The sequence below is a fragment of the Mustelus asterias genome, chromosome 1, assembly GCF_964213995.1.
Source record: "Mustelus asterias chromosome 1, sMusAst1.hap1.1, whole genome shotgun sequence".
Taxonomy (NCBI): Eukaryota; Metazoa; Chordata; class Chondrichthyes; order Carcharhiniformes; family Triakidae; genus Mustelus; species Mustelus asterias.
Genome location: NC_135801.1, coordinates 185,493,313 through 185,511,990, shown reverse-complemented (window position 1 = coordinate 185,511,990; position 18,678 = coordinate 185,493,313). Strand labels below are relative to the sequence as shown.

At 41.5% G+C, this 18,678-nt stretch overlaps 1 protein-coding gene across 2 annotated transcripts in view; it reads right to left on the bottom strand.

Moving 5' to 3' along the window:
- dnaaf9 (dynein axonemal assembly factor 9) overlaps nt 1-18,678 on the bottom strand; it is a 172,630-nt gene that overhangs the window by 128,834 nt on the left and 25,118 nt on the right. The window contains exons 4-9 of one of the 2 annotated variants that reach the window (XM_078224135.1): nt 16,180-16,304; nt 10,027-10,123; nt 9,080-9,186; nt 4,245-4,322; nt 3,768-3,869; nt 3,166-3,282 (exon numbers count right to left, since the gene is read on the bottom strand). In XM_078224135.1, coding sequence (XP_078080261.1) covers nt 3,166-3,282; nt 3,768-3,869; nt 4,245-4,322; nt 9,080-9,186; nt 10,027-10,123; nt 16,180-16,304 — 626 coding nt within the window. The remainder of the gene's footprint in view (nt 1-3,165; nt 3,283-3,767; nt 3,870-4,244; nt 4,323-9,079; nt 9,187-10,026; nt 10,124-16,179; nt 16,305-18,678) is intronic. The other variant, XM_078224143.1, reaches the window with a different exon arrangement.

Here is an 18,678-nt window from a genome sequence, read left to right as displayed (position 1 = left end):
TGTTTGCCCTCTCCTAATATCCTTGAACTTACAAAAATACAAAAAATGATTTTGGTCAAATGCCATCACACGAGTCCATTTCATAATTTTTGTCTGACTAAAAATCAAATCCCACGTACTTATTCCATATTATCCAGCTTCAGCTTACTATTTTTAAAAGAGCATAAATCAAGATATCATTGATTTTAAGATGCTGATCGATCACCTGAGCATTTTCGGTGTTCCTGTTTTTAGGTATTCAAGGGTTGCCTGTGCACTATTTTCAGAGCAACAATAAATAAAAACGATAAACAAAAACTGAAACGGGAGAATCCAGCAAAGAAAGTCATGCAATGCTGGTCTGAGGAATAGGATGATCTCCTACGGGACTGTTTAGAGTCAGTGGACTGGTCAGTATTTAAAAACTCTGCCACCAGCCTGAACAAGGGCGCCACTACAGTAACTAACTTCATTAGTAAGTGCGTAGAAGACTGTGCCATCGAAGCAAATCCGTGTTTCTCAACCAAAAACCATGAATGAACACGGATATCCACTGCCTGCTGAAGTTCAGGTCTGAGGCATTCAAGTCGGGCGACCCTGACCTATACAAGAAAGCCAGATATGATCTACGGAGATCAATTAAAGATGCCAAAAGACAGTACCGGACCAAGCTAGAATCCCAGGCTAGCCACACAGACACCCACTGACTATGGCAAGGTCTACAAGACGAAGGCAGGTAAAATCACTGGCTCCAATGCACCCCTCCCCAATGAGCTCAACGCATTCTGCGCCCATTTTGAGCAAGTGGTCAGCGAGAACATGCCTCATTAAGTCATTAAGGCACATTGCCTGGCTTTTCTTTGGTATTGGGATGATGGTCGTTGTCTTGAAGCAGTTGGGACTTCAGATTGGTGTTAAGAAAGGTTGAAGATGTCTGTGAATACCCCAGCCAGCTGGTTCGTGAAGGACCGGAGTGCTCGTCCAGGTACCCCATCTGGGCCAGTTACTTTCCGTGGACTGATTTTTGAAATGTCGCCATCCCGGAAGCCTTGGATGAACCTGTACCCGAGGTCACCAGTGCCGACATTAGAGCAGCCTTCTCATAGCGAAGAAATCATAGAGGTCAGTACTGACGACGTCTCAAAAATCAGTCTACGGAAAGTAACTGGCCCAGATGGGGTACCTGGACGAACCAGCTGGCAGGGGTATTCACAGACATCTTCAACCTCTCTTTACACCAATCTGAAGTCCCAACTGCTTCAAGACAACGACCATCATCCCAATACCAAAGAAAAGCCAGGCAGCATGCCTTAATGACGATTGTCCGGTGGCTCTGACATCCATCATTATGAAGTGCTTCGAAAGGTTAGCCACGGTACAAATCAATTCCTGCCTTCCATGCTGCCTGGATCCACTACAACAGGTCCACAGCAGACGCCATCTCCCTGGCCTTACATTCAAACCTGGAACACCTAGATAACAAAGACACTTAGGTCAGACTCCTATTCATAGACTACAGCTCAGCCTTTAATACCTTTATTCCTACAAGAGTCATCTCCAAACTTGTGGCCTGGAGCTCGGCTCCTCCCTCTGCAACTGGATCCTAAATTTCCTAACCCAAAGACCGCAGTCAGTAAGGATAGGCAACAACACCTCCTCCACGATCATCCTCAATACCGGTGCTCCGCAAGGCTGTGTCCTCAGCCCCTTACTATACTCCTTATACACCTCTGAATGTATGGCCAAATTCCCCTCCAACTCAATTTTTCAAGTTTGCTGATGACATCACAGTTGTGGGTCGGATCTCAAACAATGACGAGAGACAGTACAGGGAAGAGATAGAAAATCTGGTGAACTGGTGCAACAACAATAATCTCTCCTTCGATGTTAACAAAACAAAGGAGATAGTCATCGACTTCAGGAAGCGTAGTGGAGAGTATGCTCCTGTTTACATCAATGGGGACAAAGTAGAAATGGTCGACAGCTTCAAGTCTTCAGGTGTCCAGATCACCAACAACCTCTCCTGGTCCCGCCATGCGGACGCTATAGTTAAGAAAACCTCTACTTTCTCAGGAGACTAAGGAAATTTGGCATGTCCGCTACAACTCTCACCAACTTTTACAGATACCAGTCCCAAGTAGGATACCAAGAAAAAACAATCACCCGCTTCTGGAATTCTATCATTAACATGCTTTGAAATATTTCTTCTTTCAGTTTCAACAATTAGATGCTTAATTGGAAGTTCAATATGTTTTTACTACAGTGATTGGGATCTCTAGTGCAATTATCTGAAGTGATTAATTGTCCAAAGTCCTTTTCAAATAGGAAAAATCCTTCAGCAACTGTCAAAGAAAAAAAGCCTTAACCTGTTCCTGGATTGCTTTGATTGACAGGTCAAATTAAACAGAAAAAATATGAGCCATCTATTTTTGCAATTTCAATAGACTCTATTATCTGTGAGTTACAGTGGTTTGTTTAAGCGAATGAGATTAGATTGTTAAAAGTTTATTGGTTTTAATGTCCATTTCAAAGACCTCTACTCAGTGGATACTAGGAGAATGGCTATTGAGGGGCAATGGGGGAGGCAGAGGAACAGAAGGAGGGTTAGAGGTGGCATGGGTCATATGAGGGGCATGAAATGGACATTAAGGTAGGTGGCAGTGAGGTGTGAGGATTTGACAATCATTGTTATATTAAAATCAATGTCACGGTAAACGGAGGTGGGTGTTCTAGCCTGCTGGCCTGGCCATTCGCCTTCCATCCCATCTCTGCCTCACCAACAAGGAATATGGTGTGCGGGACCCTATTAAAGGAAACAAGTCTTCTGGATTAGGAAACACAATCTTCCTGGTTCCTCCACAAGAATCTGGTCACCAAGACTCATTCTCAACACTTATACATTCTTGAAACAAAGTCTACACATAGAACAAGTGGAAAATACTGAAATATTTTAGCATGTATATATGTTTCAAACAAAACCGAAGTGGTGCATCATTTAATTGCTAAAAATGTATTACAGGTATACATGTATGACAGGTATATATCAATACCAATAAAATACCAGCAGATGACACTTGACTATAACAACTGCCATCATTTTCAAGTGGGTTTGTAATGGAGCTAGAGGAACAACCCACATCCCATTGCTGGGTTTAAAACAGACATGCTGAATTTCAGACCCCTTACCATCATGCCTCCCGTTAGTTGATCCATGGAAGAGCATTGGTGTTGAAAGCCATGTAGCAGCTTGCAGCCTATTTGTCTGCTCCTCCAGCTATATGAAGTATATCTGGAGGCAAGTGGCTGCGTAAGGGGCAGATAGGAGAATTAAGAATAAAAATAGGGAAAACAGTTTAAAGAAAAACAACACTTGGAATTGTCACAACCAAACCATGTAAATCAACCTTTAATAAGCCACAGTGAGGGTTCTAAGCTTTATGAGTTTGACCCATAGTATTGCACCACCCATCTCAGGTCAGAATTCACCATCCTCGCAGCTCCAAACCATAATCCTAGTCAAAATAACATCTTTTCACCCAAGCCTAGAGAAAAAAATCCAGTTGTCTGAAATGAAACTGTAAATCTAAATTCCTGAATTCTGGCAAGTTTACTTACTTTAGGCTCAAGACATAGGTTGGGATTTTCCAACCCCGCCCTCTGACGGGTTTGTCCAGTCCCAGAAAATCCCAGCCTGTTTTAGCTTCTGGTTTTTATAATTGGAAAATCAAAAGGGTAATGGACAAATGTCAATAGCATAAGCTGTATTGTAATAATGTTGTATTTCTCACCTCTCCAGCCTGTGCCTCTGAAAGTTCCAATATTGAGGAAGAACCCTCAATGTCGAAGTTGGAAAAGAAGCTTGTCCACTGTCTGTCAAATGACATCAAATCCTGAAACATTCAAAATAGACATGAGAATCAGAAAGAACAAATTGTTAAAGCTCCTACAACCCACTCTATTCCAGTAGCAGCCTTTTTAGTTCTTACTGATGACATAAGATTTCCATAACATGTTTAATGTATAAAGTAAACACCAAGTTTTTTTTTCCAAGTTAAAAACAGGGCAAGTTAATACTCAAAGATAATTTGTTATGGAATTTAAGAAATGTAACTTTAATATGTGTTAGCTTAAGTATGCAACATTCACTCTATTTTCAAAACGATTGGTTTACTGAAACTCCATCATATCTAAATGGCACAGCTCCAATCAAGATTTAGGAGTGCGGTATGGGTTATAAAATGTTTAGTTATTTATTATAATATTACCTCAGTAATCAAGACTTCCAGAGAGACTGGATCCAATCTATTGTAGGTTTGCCATAACTCCTCGCTAGCATCAAACAGCTACAATTGAAAGAAAAAGACTGACAACATTAACAAAGTAGACCATTTTTAATGCTTTTCTTGGTGTTATGTAGAGGTACAATAATGCACTTTTGTTCAAAACAATACATTACATTGGTGCCTGTCTGGCAAACTGAAGTAAATGTGCTCAAACATTATTCTAAGTTAAACTGATTGGTGGGTCTGAAAGGAGAGAGGCCCAGAAAACTTCCCGATTGGCTTTCCCACCATACCCTCAGAATAAATTCCTCCAGGTGGCCACTGTTGGGATGACGAGCAGTTCTTGGATTCTGTGTCCAGGTCCAGGATCGGTGGGAGGAGGTGTGGAGCGGGGAATAAATATGAATGGAAATGTTGGAGAGATCCAGGGAGAAGAGGGCACTTATACCCAAACGGAACCACTGCAATTCAACCCTCCACTCCTCAAACTTTTCCCACCGGTCTCAAAATTGAGGCGGGTTGGGTTAAGGGTCTCAATTTGGGGCAAGGTTGGCCGGCTGCTCTCGGCCTTATTTGTCCCTGGTAAAATTGCAGTTAGACTGGGGGTGGGGGTACAGTTTGGAATTCTCTTCCCCAGAGAGTGCTGAAGTCCGGGTCATTGAATACATTCAAGGTTGCCAGGAACACCCAAGTGAGATGTCTTACCTCCAGCAAGTTATTGCCCTTTGGAGTGATAAACAACTGCTGGGCTGCTGTAATTGGCAAGGATGTAATCCCTACCAAATCTTAGGGTGGTGGTGGGTAACCCTGCCATCCAAAAAGTGCCCAACCCCAGAATACAATACAGCACAGAAAACATTCATTTTGTTCTTTGGATGGAAAATGTGTTTAACAGACGTTTGTGCAATTTTAACTACTGAAGAAAATTATGACTCAACGAAAACATTGAGATAAGCTAGTTTAGTTAACATTCAAAACATACAAATTAGGAGTAGGCCACTCGGCCCCTTGAGCCTTCTCTGCCATTCAGTAAAATCATGGATCATCTAATTGCGACCTCAACCCCACCTTCCTGCCTATCCCCAATAACCTTTCACTCCCTTGTTAATCAAAAATCCATCCAGCTCTGCCTTAAAAATAATCTTGTACTGAAATTGGAAATAACCTTAATCTTGTGAAAAACACACTTTGATTGCACTTCCTGTATATTAAAGCCTTGCTTAAAAAATATATAACCATAAAATCACAAGAAAAAGTAGGAGTATATTTTGCCTGCTCCATCATCCAATAAGATCATGGTTGATTTGATGACGACCGTAACTCCACTTTCTTTTCTGCTGCCCCATAACCCTCAACAATCCAAAATCTGTTGAGAACTCAAAAATCTGTTGAACTCAACCTTGAATGTATTCAATGACCCGGACTTCAGCATTCTCTGGGAAAGAGAATTCCAAACATTAATGACCCTCGGAATAAATTCCTCCTCATCTTCGCCTTGAACAGAAGACCTCTTATTTTTATTATTTGTATCACAATTAAGCTTACATTAATACTGCAATGAAGTTACTGTGAAAATCCCCTAGTCGCCACACTCCAGCACCTCTTCGGGTACACTGAGGAAGAATTTAGCATGGCAAATGCTAACCAGCACGTTTTTTGGACTGTGGGAGGAAACCGGAGCACCCGGAGGAAACCCACACAGACACAGGGAGAACGTGTAGACTCCGCAGAGGGTGACCCAAGCCAGGAATTGAACCCGGGTCCCTGAGGCATCAGTGCTAACCATTGTGCCACCGTAGAGAAAATAGACTCTCAAGCATATAACCTTTTAATTCCCCTCAAAATCTTACATTCTTAAATAAGATCACATCTCATTCTTCTAAACTCCAATGAGTATAGGCAATCTGCTCAAACTTTACTCATAAGAGTGGTTGAAGGAGTTTTCTTATTGGTACACTTCTCTACCCATTCTCCAACTATTACAAATTCCTGTGAACCTGCAAGTACATAATTTCACCACCAGATGGTTTCTTCACATACAATATTTCTCTGTCCTGCAAGTTTCTCATCTGCATGCAGATGATCTGCCTCCATCCAGGGACTGAAACTTGTACCCAAAATAAGCGTTTACACAAAATCAAAATATTATATAATTCACAATAACATGATCTGTCTTCTAAGACATATTTTAAGGCTCAATCTCTTTCATTAACCTGGGTTTGGATTCTCATGTATTCTGCAATATGTATAAATATGTTAAGAGTTTTGAAATCTGCTGAATATTTAATTTGTGTTTGATTAAGTTACCTTGTGAAGTTGGGAAGAGTAATTGTAGATTAATGATTATAAAATTGTAAAATGGTAAGGAGAATGCATTGTACGGTCCCTTTAAAAAGTGGTGCTTTTTCGAGTTAACAAAATGCAAGTAAATGGAGAATCCAAACTGAAACATCTGTATCGAAAGACCAAGCAACAGTGTTACCAAGACAACAGATTTTTGATTTTAGCCAATTTGAATCAGGCACTTGGATACCAAGAACCGATTAAATTTAAATCTGATGGTTTTGACAACCTAGGACCAATCTGAGCAGCCTGGGAATGGAGGGATACAAACGATTGGTCTAGTTGGACCAAGGAGCGGCACAGGCTTGGAGGGCCGAAGGGCCTGTTTCCTGTGCTGTACTGTTCTCTGTGTGAAATATTGATATGTCATCACGGATATAAAAGAAGAGGGCAGTGGGACTAACAGCTCTCAGAGAATGAGAGAAAATCTACTGGCTCTCTCAGCTTCATTTATGTCTTAGAGAAAGCTCCATCTAGATGACCAAGGTACCAAAGAAGAAAGAAGACAGAAGAATCAACACAGAAGGCCCAGAATATTCCAGAACAACCAAAACCTGGTTGTAATTTAGAAAGTAACTAAATTCTATTTGTTGTTAATAAGTGGGAATTGTATTTATTGGAATGGCATACCATTAGAATCTTGTTTTATTCGGAAATAGTTAGAAGGGATTTATTTGGTCTATTAATAGTTTAATTAATTTGTTCACTTTTAGTTAGATAAATAAATTATGTGTTGATGTTAGAGCGAGTGTCAGGGATTGATTTTGTATTTAACCACTAAAAGCTGCTGAAGCGCAGGTCACACCACTTCACGCACGTTTTACAGATTATAAGGCGATGTACTGCTCTTTGGGTGTTTTGGTGTTAGTTTTCAGAGGGGAGATCAATCTCTGCTTTGTAAGTTAGAAAAGGTAAATGCTAATTGCTCGCACCACTATGAACGTCCAAAAGGCAAAGGATGTGTGCCTTTCCTCAAATTTAAAAAAAAACTTTACATTGTGGAAAATTGAAGGCAAACAATGTTAGTACGGTCAACAGATAGGGATGTTTGAACAGGTTGAGTAATGGAGAACTGTTACCATCCTAGATTGAAGTAGGAGCAGGAAAGTAGGTGCGTGGTTAGGGTAAGTTGAGTGACAACAAAGCAAATGGGAGGCAAGGACAAAGGAGTTCAGCTGGCAGCTCAGAGGAAAGGTCAGGATGATTTTGCAAGCAAGGATGAGGGAGGAGGTTATGTGAATGTGAAAGTTGGGTGGGTGGGGAGGGGCGCGGGGGGTGGGAGGTGGGAGAACAGTAATGATTGGAAAAATATATTGGAGAGTTGCAAAGAGCCAGATTGGAAAAATATATTGGACAGAGTTGCAAAGAGCCAGATTTCCTCCACACAGATTTCAAAGAACAAAGAAAATTACAGCACAGGAACAGGCCCTTTGGCCCTCCACGCCTGCACCAACCATGCTGCCTGACTGAACTAAAACCCTCTACCCTTCCAGGAACCATATCCTTCTAATCCCATCCTATTCATGTATTTGTCAAGACGCCCCTTAAAGTCACTACTGTATCCGCTTCCATTACCTCCCCCGGCAACAGGTTCCAGGCCACCCACTACTCTGTGTAAAAAATCTGCCTCGTACATCTCCTTTAAATCTTGCCCCTCGCACCTTAAACCTATGTCCCCATGTAAATTGACTCCACAACCTCTCTCCAAATGCAGTTTGACATTGATCAATCCTTTCCTCACAATCCCAACTGAAGCAAAACGTTGAGAACGCATGAGAAAAAAGTAAAACAAAATAGTGACAGAATCAGCACAATGCCAGTATAGAGAGCTATAGCAGAGGCCATCTTCTCTGAATTAGCATGCACAATGCCACTCATGGTGAATTATATTCAATACTTAGCATTTGTGTTGTGTACATTTCCACTCAACATTTATTAACTGTAAATTGCAATGTCCATACTTAAAATAGAAATTTCCTCTATCAACTTGTCATTCTGCAATTGCACTCCCTCACTATTTATTACTTCAGCTGTAATAATGGCCCAGTTGTGTCCCAGTTCCTCAGGTGCCAGTATCAGAGAGAAACTCCTATATGCCAAACATTTCCACTTAAGTATGGGGTGGGGGGGGGGTGTTGGAGCATACGCATCAGAGCAAGAGAGAGTGTACGCGCCATGGCACGCGAGAGAGAATGGGTGCGGGGGGGGGCCTGACAGACAAAAAGCGTGGGATGCACCGAACTGACCCCGAGAGACCAATGTTAATTAGAAATAATCTCAATGGCTTCCATTGCATCCAACATCTTCACCCCAGTTTCTCAGTACCATGGACAAATGCATCTATCTCTGCAGCTTTGTGGTTTATTGGGCATTTTAACCGTCATAAATTTTGCCTGCTTACCCATTTCAGGCTTTTAACTTTAATAATACTATAGTTGCATTGTACAACACTCACATAGAATTAAGTTAAATACCTCATGTTTCATTGTAAAAAATTCCCCTCCTCCAATTCCTTCCAGAGCAAATGCTTGTACAATGGGCCACTTCTCAACAATGAACATGTCAAACTTCTGAATATGGCCTAAAAATAGTAATGGGCACAGAATGATAAGCACAATGAGGTGATTGAAAAACAAAGTTAGAGATCCATTAAGTGAATAGAAGTAATATATAACGAGATGACATAACTTCATCAGTAAATGCATCAAGGAGGACAAGAAATGATCACAGGCCTACCAACACCCAGGAGTACAAATATATTAATCTTATACTTTGGTAACTTTAAAAAAAATCAACCACATGCAATTCAATATCTATGGCCAAAAGTAAACGGCAAATAAAAATAAAACTTGCCAGTTTTTTGCATCTTAATATATATTCACCAAGTCTCAGACAGCTCATTTCCAATTGAATAGTTCAGATGGCAACATTCACATCCAAGGAACATTGTGTGGAAAGCGCTTTGACAAATGCCAGTATAAAGATAGAGGATGTACGGCCAATAATACATTACATAAAAATTGAAGGAATAACAATAATCTATGGCTGCTTCACGAGAAGAGGAAACCAAAATAAATTTAAGATGGTGACTTGGATCAAGAAAAAGCGAAGTTCATCAAAACAAATGAAATATCTAAACTCAAAACACATATAGCCAGCATTCATCAAAGTGCATTCAGAATTCCAAATGGGTCAGGTTTCCAGTGTTCATTTTACTAGAAGAGGGGTCAGGTACAAACCAAAATAAATTGTTCTACACACCTAGTCTGAATGTCTTTGCTAAAAAGATTTAGCATAATAAGGATACAAAAAAAATGAAAAGATCAAGGATAACGAGGCAAATTAAAAAGAAATACTTCTGTGGCCTGCTTAATTATTTTACATAATATTTATAATATTGGAAAACATTTTTTATCTTTACCCTGAAAGCTGTAAGGAACTCGAATGCGATAACAATCTTGCACCATATCCACAAAGCTGGTAATTTTAAACTCCTCTGCTGCCTCTTCATCTTCATACTAAAGAAAGAAGTTTCGACCCAGTCAGTTGTGTAATGAATAATTGTAATAATTTATATTTTGAACTACAGACTAAACATCTTGAGCATAACTCCCAAACCAATGACCTTCCCAATCAGGAGAGACAAGAGCAAGAGTCACATGGGATCACCCAGTTCTTCTCCAAGTCGCACGTATCACTCCTTATTCATAGTCACATGTGCAAAATCCTTTAACCCCATACTCAATGGCATTGTGGGAGCACTTTCACCACATGAGCAGTAACAATTCAAGACAACAGCCCACTGTCTCAAAAATGAGCATGGGCAATAGCGCATTTTGCTGCTGCTGTTCTATGAATCAGCTAAACTTATGATCACAGAGATCCGACATGGGCTCCACCAGCGAAACGACATCCTTCTGTACTGCAACCATTCTATAAATCTACTCATAGGCACAGTATCATTACAGAACAGGATGCCATTTTGCCCACTGAGTTCAGACTGGCTTTGTAGAAAAATCCTGTCATGACAATCCTCTTTCTGTCTCCATAACCCTGCAATTTATTTCCCTCAAGCACCCATTTAATTTCTTTTCAAAATTATTCAACACCACCACTTGTACCACCCTCCTTATGTAGCAACTTTCAGGTCATTACCACTTGTTACGAATATAAGCTTCTTCCATACATGCACGCGCACGCACACAGTGCGCACCCCACCCCAAAACCTTAAATCTGTTTCCCATAATCCTTGTACAGTCAGCTAAAGAGAACAACTTTTCTTTGTCTATCCGATCTAATCTAGTCATAATATTGTACAGTTTATCATATCTCCCTCAATTTCCGCTGCTCGAAGAACTTCTCCAATCTAACTCTGAAGTTAAAATTCCTCAACCCTTGAACTATCCTGGTGAATCCTCCCTGAATCCTCTCAAGGATCCAGATATTCTTCTAAAAATGTGAGACCAAAACCTGATGGAGTATTCTAGTTGTGGTCTAACCAGAGATTTATGCCGTTAGGCTTAGCCTCCCTGTCTTTATCATCAATACCTCTATTAATGAAGCCCAAGGTTTCATATGCTCTGCTAGCTACTCTATCGATATGTTCTGCCATCTTCCATGAAACCCAGGCCCCACCTGTCCCTAAAACTGTCATTCAGTCAACATTGCTAGACAGATGCCAGTGATACAATTAGCAGAAGGGATGGGGAAAGGCAATGTGGAAAATTGCCTGCACACAAAAAGCAGGAAAATTCCAACCTGGCCAATTACCATCCCATCAGTCTCTTCTCGATCATCAGTAAAGTGATGAAATGGGTCAATCAAGTGGCACTGACGCTCAGCTTGGGGCCTGCAACCACTACAGCCTTGGTTCAAACACGGACAAAAGAGCTGAACACCAGAGGTGAGCTGAGAGTGACTGCCATTGATATCAAGTCTGCATTTTACAAGACTGTGGCATCAAGGAGCCCTAGCAAAGGGGTCAGTCATCTCATTCCAGGACAGCGCGGCAGGGGGTCTTCAGCACAGTATCCAAGCCCAACCATCTTTAGCTGTTTAATCAATGATCTTCATTGCAACATATAGTCAGAAGTGGGGATGTTCGCTGATGATTGCACAATGTTCAGCACCATTTGCGACTCCTCAAATACTGAAGACGCCCATGTTCAAATGTAGCAAGCCCTGGACAATGTCCAGGTTTGGGTTGACAAGTGGCAAGTAATATACATGCCACACAAGTGCTAGGCAATGACCATCTCCAACAAGGGAAACTCTAACCATCGCCCATTGACGTTCAATGGTATTATCATCACTGAATCCCTCACTATCAACATCTTGAGAGTTACCATTGGCCAGAAACTAAACTAGCCGTATAAATATTATGGAAACAGCAGCAGGTCAGAGGCTGTTGGAATCCTGCAGCGAGTAACTCATCTTCTGACTCCCCAAAACCTCTCCACAATCTACACTCAAGTCAGGAGTTTGATGGAATTTGTCTGGATGAGTGCAGGTCCAACAACACTAAAGAAACTTGACACCATCTAAGACAAAGCGGCCCGTTTGATTGGCATCCTTTCCACATTCACTCCCTCCACCACCAATGCAACAGTAGCAGCATTGTGTACCATCTATAACTTGTGCTTAGAAACTCACCAAGGATCCTTAAATAGTATCTTCCAAACCCATGACCACTACCATCTAGAATGAAAAGGATAGCAGATGCATGGAAAACACCACCACCTAAGAAGTTCCCCTCCAAGTCACTCACCACGCTGACTTGGAAATACCATTCCTTCACTGTTCCTGGGTCAAAATCCTGGAATCCCTCCCTAACCGCACAGTGGGCATACCTACATCACAGTGACTGCAGCGGTTCAAGAAGGCAATTCACCACCATCTTCACAAGGGCATTTAAGAATGGTGTATAAATGTTGGCCTAGCCAGCAATGCCCAAATCTCTTAAAAAATAAAAAATGGTACAGCAATTATCATGGGGGATTTTAATCTACATATCAATTAGTCAAACCAGGTCGATCAAGGCAGCCTTGAGGAGGAGTTCATAGAATGTATCCGCAATAGCTTCCTTGAACAGTATGTAATGGAACCTACGAGGCAGCAAGCTATCCTAGATCTGGTCCTGTGTAATGAGACAGGAATAATTAATGATCTTACAGTTAGGGATCATCTCGGAAGAAGCGATCACAGTATGGTTGAATTTAAAATACAGGTGGAGTGTGAGAAGGTAAAATCCAATACCAGCGTCTTGTGCTTAAACAAAGGAGACTACAAAGGGATGAGGGAGGAGTTGGCTCAGGGAGACTGGGAGCAAAAACGTTATGGCGGGACAATTGAGGAACAGTGAAGGACTTTCAAAACGATCTTTCACAGTGCTCAGCACAAGTATATACCAGTGATAAGGAAGGACTGTAGAAAAAGAGATAATCAGCCATCGATAGCTAAGGAAATAAAGAAGGGTATCAAATTGAAAGAAAACGCATACAAAGTGGCAAAGATTAGTGGGAACCTAGAGGATTGGGAAATCTTTAAAGGTCAACAGTAAGCCATGAAAAAAGCTATAAAGAAAAATAAGATGGATTATGAGAGTAAACTAGCTCAGAATATAAAAACAGATAGCAAAAGTTTCTACAAATATATAAAATGAAAAAGAGTGGCTAAAGTAAACATTGGTCCTTTACAGGATGAGAAGGGGGATGTAATAACTGGAAATGAGAAAATGGCTGAGGCATCGAACAGGTATTTTGTGTCAGTCTTCACAGTGGAAGGCACAAATTGATGACAGGAAGGCTACGGCAGGTGAGGACCTAAAAACTATCACGAAAGAGGTAGTGTTGGGCAAGCTAATGGGGCTAAAGGTGGACAAGTCTCCTGGCCCTGATGGAATGCATCCCAGGGTACTAAAAGAGATGGCGAGGGAAATAGCAAATGCACGAGTGGTAATTTACCAAAATTCACTGGACTCTGGGGTAGTTCACGCAGATTGGAAAACAGCAAATGTGGTGCCACTGTTTAAAAAAGGAGGCAGACAAAAGGCGGGTAACTATAGGCCGGTTAGCTTAACTTGAGTAGTAGGGAAAATGCTTGAATCTATCCTCAAGGAAGAAATAGCGAGACATCTGGATATAAATGATCCCATTGGTAAGACACAGCATGGGTTCATGATGGGCAGGTCATGTTTGACTAACTTGGTGGAATTCTTTGAGAACATTACATGCACAGTGGACAATGGGGAACCTGTAGATGTGGTGTATCTGGATTTTCAGAAAGCATTTGACAAGGTGCTGCACCAAAGACTGCTGCATAAGATAAAGATGCACAGTGTTACGGGTAATGTATTAGCATGGATAGAGGATTGGTTAACTAATAGAAAGCAAAGAGTGGGGGTAAATGGGTATTTTTCTGGGTGATGATCAGTGGTGTGCCTCAGGGATCAGTGTTGGGACCGCAATTGTCTACGATTTACATAGATGATTTGGAGTTGAGGACCAAGTGTAGTGCGTCAAAATTCGCAGATGACACTAAGATGAGTGGCAGAGCAAAGTGTGCAGAAGATGTTAAAAGTCTGCAAAGGGATATGGATAGTCTAAGTGAGTGGGTGAGGGTCTGGCAGATGGAGTACAATGTTGGTAAATGTGAGGTCATCCATTTTGGTAGGAATAACAGCAAAATGGACTATTATTTAAATGGTAAAAAATTGCAGCATGCTGCTGTGCAGAGGGACCTGGGTGTCCTTGTGCAAGAATCACAAGGAGTTGGTTTGCAGATGCAGCAGGTAATTAAGAAGGCAAATGGAATGTTGTCCTTCATTGCTAGAGGGATGGAGTTTTAAAACAGTGAGGTTATGTTGCAGCTGTATAAGGTGCTGATGAGGCCACACCTGCAGTACTGTGTACAGTTTAGATCTCCTTACTTGAAAAGGATATACTTGCACTGCAGGGGGTGCAGAGGAGATTCACTAGGTTGATTCCGGAGTTGAGAGGACTGGCTTATGAAGAGAGACTGAGTAGACTGGGGCTATACTCATTGGAATTCAGAAGAATGAGGGGAAATCTTATAGAAACATACAAGATTATGAAGGGAATAGATAAGATAGAAGCAGGGAAGTTGTTTCCACTGGCGGGTGAAACTAGAACTAGGGGGCATGGCCTCAAAATAAGGGGGAGCAGATTTAGGACTGAATTGAGGAGGAACTTCTTCACACAAAGAATCTGTGGAATTCCCTGCCCAGTGAAGCAGTTGAGGCTACCTCATTGAATGTTTTTAAGGCAAGGATAGATAAATTTTTGAACAGTAAAGGAATTAAGGGTGGAACTGAGTCCATGAAAAGATCAGCCATGACCTTATTGAATGGCGGAGCAGGCTCGAGGGGCCAGATGGCCTACTCCTGCTCCTAGTTCTTATGTTAGACTCGCAGAGTCATAGAGGTTTACAGCATGGAAACAGGCCCTTCGGCCCAATTTGTCCATGCCGCCCTTTTTTTTTTTAAAACCCCTAAACTAATCCCAATTGCCTGCATTTGGCCCATATCCCTCTATACCCATCTTACCCATGTAACTATCTAAATGCTTTTTAAAAGACAACATTGTACCAGCCCCTACTACTACCTCTGGCAGTTTGTTCCAGACACTCACCACTCTGTGTGTGAAAAAATTGCCCCTCTGGCCACTTTTGTATCTCTCCTCTCTCACTTTAAACCTATGCCCTCTAGTTTTAGACTCACTACCTTTGGGAAAAGACATTGACTATCTAGCTGATCAGTGCCCCTCATTATTTTATAACCCTCTAAGATCACCCCTCAGCCTCCTACGTTCCAGAGAAAAAAGTCCCAGTCTATCCAGCCTCTCCTCATAACCCAAACCATCAAGTCTCGGTAGCATCCCAGTAAATCTTTTCTGCACTCTATCGAGTTTAATAAAATCCTTTCTATAATAGGGTGACCAGAACTGCACTCAGTATTCCAAGTGTGGCCTTACCAATGTCTTGTACAACTTCAACAAGACATCCCAATTTATGTTCTTAAATGAATTTTTAAAAAGGCAACTAGCCAGTAAGTTTGTCAATAATGGAAAGCAACGGAAAACACCACACAAGGAAAAAAGTCACCTTCACCACAACCCAAATCCCATTTCCACCCCTTCTCAAACTCTCTCGCTCCAACTTTCACCAGCTTCCTTCCTTTTCACCCAGGTATTGCTTTGGTCACTTTTCCCATCTCATTCACTCAAATCCACCCACCAGTCTCACCCACTTCTCACCACCATTTACAAGAAGGGCTAAGCAGTGTGGTGCAAGTCAGATGATGAGCAGGGGACCCATGTTTAAAAGTACAACAGCAAAGATGACTAGATCCAACAATGCAGGAGCACACAGTAATAAACTGTTTTGTATGATTCTTTATGCACTGTTATTCTGAACTGCGAACAAATGGGGCTGGGTTTGATGATACATTTGTCCTCTTCAGTTAAATTTTCAGATTGATCACTGAAAAATAAATCTTCAAAGAAAACTTTAATAGTAAAGCTTACATATGTACAAAATTCTGAGTTTTACAACTTACTTCTTTTTCTGTCAAACAGTGCAAGCGTAGGTTTCTCCAGTATGCCACATAAGGCAGGAGATAGTTATAATTTACAGGGTTGCAGTACACATGAACACTTTCAGGCTTGATTAACAGAATTACATCTGAAATAGAAAGGAGATAAGATAACAATGTTTTAATTGTGTTTCATTGTAAGGACATAAAATAATCCATGATCATCTGACATTTAACAAATGACAAACTTAATAATCATCTTGTAATCCTTCCTTTGGTCATGATACAAGAAATATAAAAATGTTGACATTTTGTAGCAGTATAACCCAGAAAAATATTTCAAAAAATCTTGCTGTAACATGAAATATGATTATGTGTACTATATACTTTGAAATACTACTGCACTAACTGATGACTTCCAAAGTGTCAGATGACTACAAATGACAGTGGCCTTACAAAGCACAAACACTGGGGCAGGATAAAAACAGGAGTCTTGGGGGAAGTGCAGTCCTGGTAGAGACAATAGCAGATAGGAGATAAGATACTTCTGTTGTCAAATGTGTATCAGCTGTTTTCTGATTAATAATTACACAGCTTCCCACAGTAGTAATTTGATTAAATGTAACAAAAATAGATGCTTGAAAAATGAAAAAATGCATTTTGTTTCACTTTTCACCAATTATTTTGCATTCAAAATTTAAAAATACAAGGTCATATCAAACCGCCATGAGTTGGCTTAGGGAATGCAGTTGCAGGATTTGTACATAATTGGAACTCAGCTGTGCCTATTGCAAGGGTTTCCCATTAATACAATTTATTTATTTTTAAAAGAGTAGTTTCAAAGGATGTCACTGCAGGAGGTCTGCAGGGCAGCATCTGAGGCCCAACCATCTTTGGCTATTTCAACAATGGTCTTGCGTTCATTGCAAGGTCAGAAGTCACAAATCGTAGAATCATAGAAACCCTACAGAGCAGACAGAGGCCATTTGGCCCATCGAGTCTGCACTGACCACAATCCCACCCAGGCCTTACCCCCATATCCCTACATATTTGACCCGCTAATCCTTCTAATCTACGCATCTCAGGACACTAAGGGACAATTTTAGCATGGCCAATCAACCTTACCTGCACATCGTTGGACTGTGGGAGGAAACCGGAGCACCCAGAGGAAACCCATGCAGACACGAGAGGAATGTGCAAACTCCACACAGACAGTGACCCAAGCCAGGAACTCGAACCCAGGTCCCTGGAGCTGTAAAGCAGCAGTGCCAACCACTGTGCTACCGTGCCGCCTGAATATATAATATTCAGCTCCATTCCCAAATCCTCAAACAACAAAGCCATCCGGGCCCATATAGCAAGACCTGGACAACAACCAGGCTCAACCTGATAAATGGAAGCAATATTTACACCACAATGTCAGGAAATAGCTATCTCCAACCACTTCCCCACAACATCAATCACATCACTATCACCAAAACCTCCACTGACAATAAGGAGAATCCTAAGGCATTCTATTCATACGTTAGGAACAAAAGAGTTGTCAGGGAGAAATTCGGACCTCTCAGGGACATAGGATGGAAATTATGCTTAGAACCCAAGGGAATAGGAGAGATCTTAAATGAATACTTTGCATCGGTATTCACGAAGGAGAGGGATGTGTTAACCGGGAGTGTCTCGGAGGGAGGTGTTGACCCGTTAGAGAAAATCTCCATTACAAGGGAGGAAGTGTTAGGTTTTTTAGGGAACATTAAAACTGACAAAGCCCCAGGGCCTGATGGCATCTATCCTAGTCTGCTCAGGGAGACGAGAGATGAAATTGCTGGGCCTCTGACAGAAATCTTTGTCGCTTCTTTGAACACAGGTGAGGTCCCTGAGGATTGGAGGATAGCGAATGTGGTCCCGTTATTTAAGAAGGGTAGCAGGGATAATTATAGGCCGGTGAGCTTGACGTCCGTGGTAGGGAAGTTGTTGGAGAGGATTCTTAGAGACAGGATGTATGTGCATTTAGAACAGAACAATCTAATTAGTGACAGACAGCATGGTTTTGCAAATTTGGTGGAGTTTTTTTGAGGAAGTGACAAAAACGGTTGACGAAGGAAGGGCCGTGGATGTCGTCTATATGGATTTCAGTAAGGCATTTGACAAAGTCCCACATGGCAGGTTGGTTAAAAAGGTTAAGGCTCATGGGATACAAGGAGAAGTGGCTAGATGGGTGGAAAACTGGCTTGGCCATAGGAGACAGAGGGTAGCGGTCGAAGGGTCTTTTTCCGGCTGGAGGTCTGTGACCAGTGGTGTTCCGCAGGGCTCTGTACTGGGACCTCTGCTATTTGTGATATATATAAATGATTTGGAAGAAGGTGTAACTGGTGTTATCAGCAAGTTTGCGGATGACACGAAGATGGCTGGACTTGCGGATAGCGATGAGCATTGTCGGGCAATACAGCAGGATATAGTTGGACTGGAAAATTGGGCAGAGAGGTGGCAGATGGAATTTAATTCAGATAAATGCGAAGTGATACA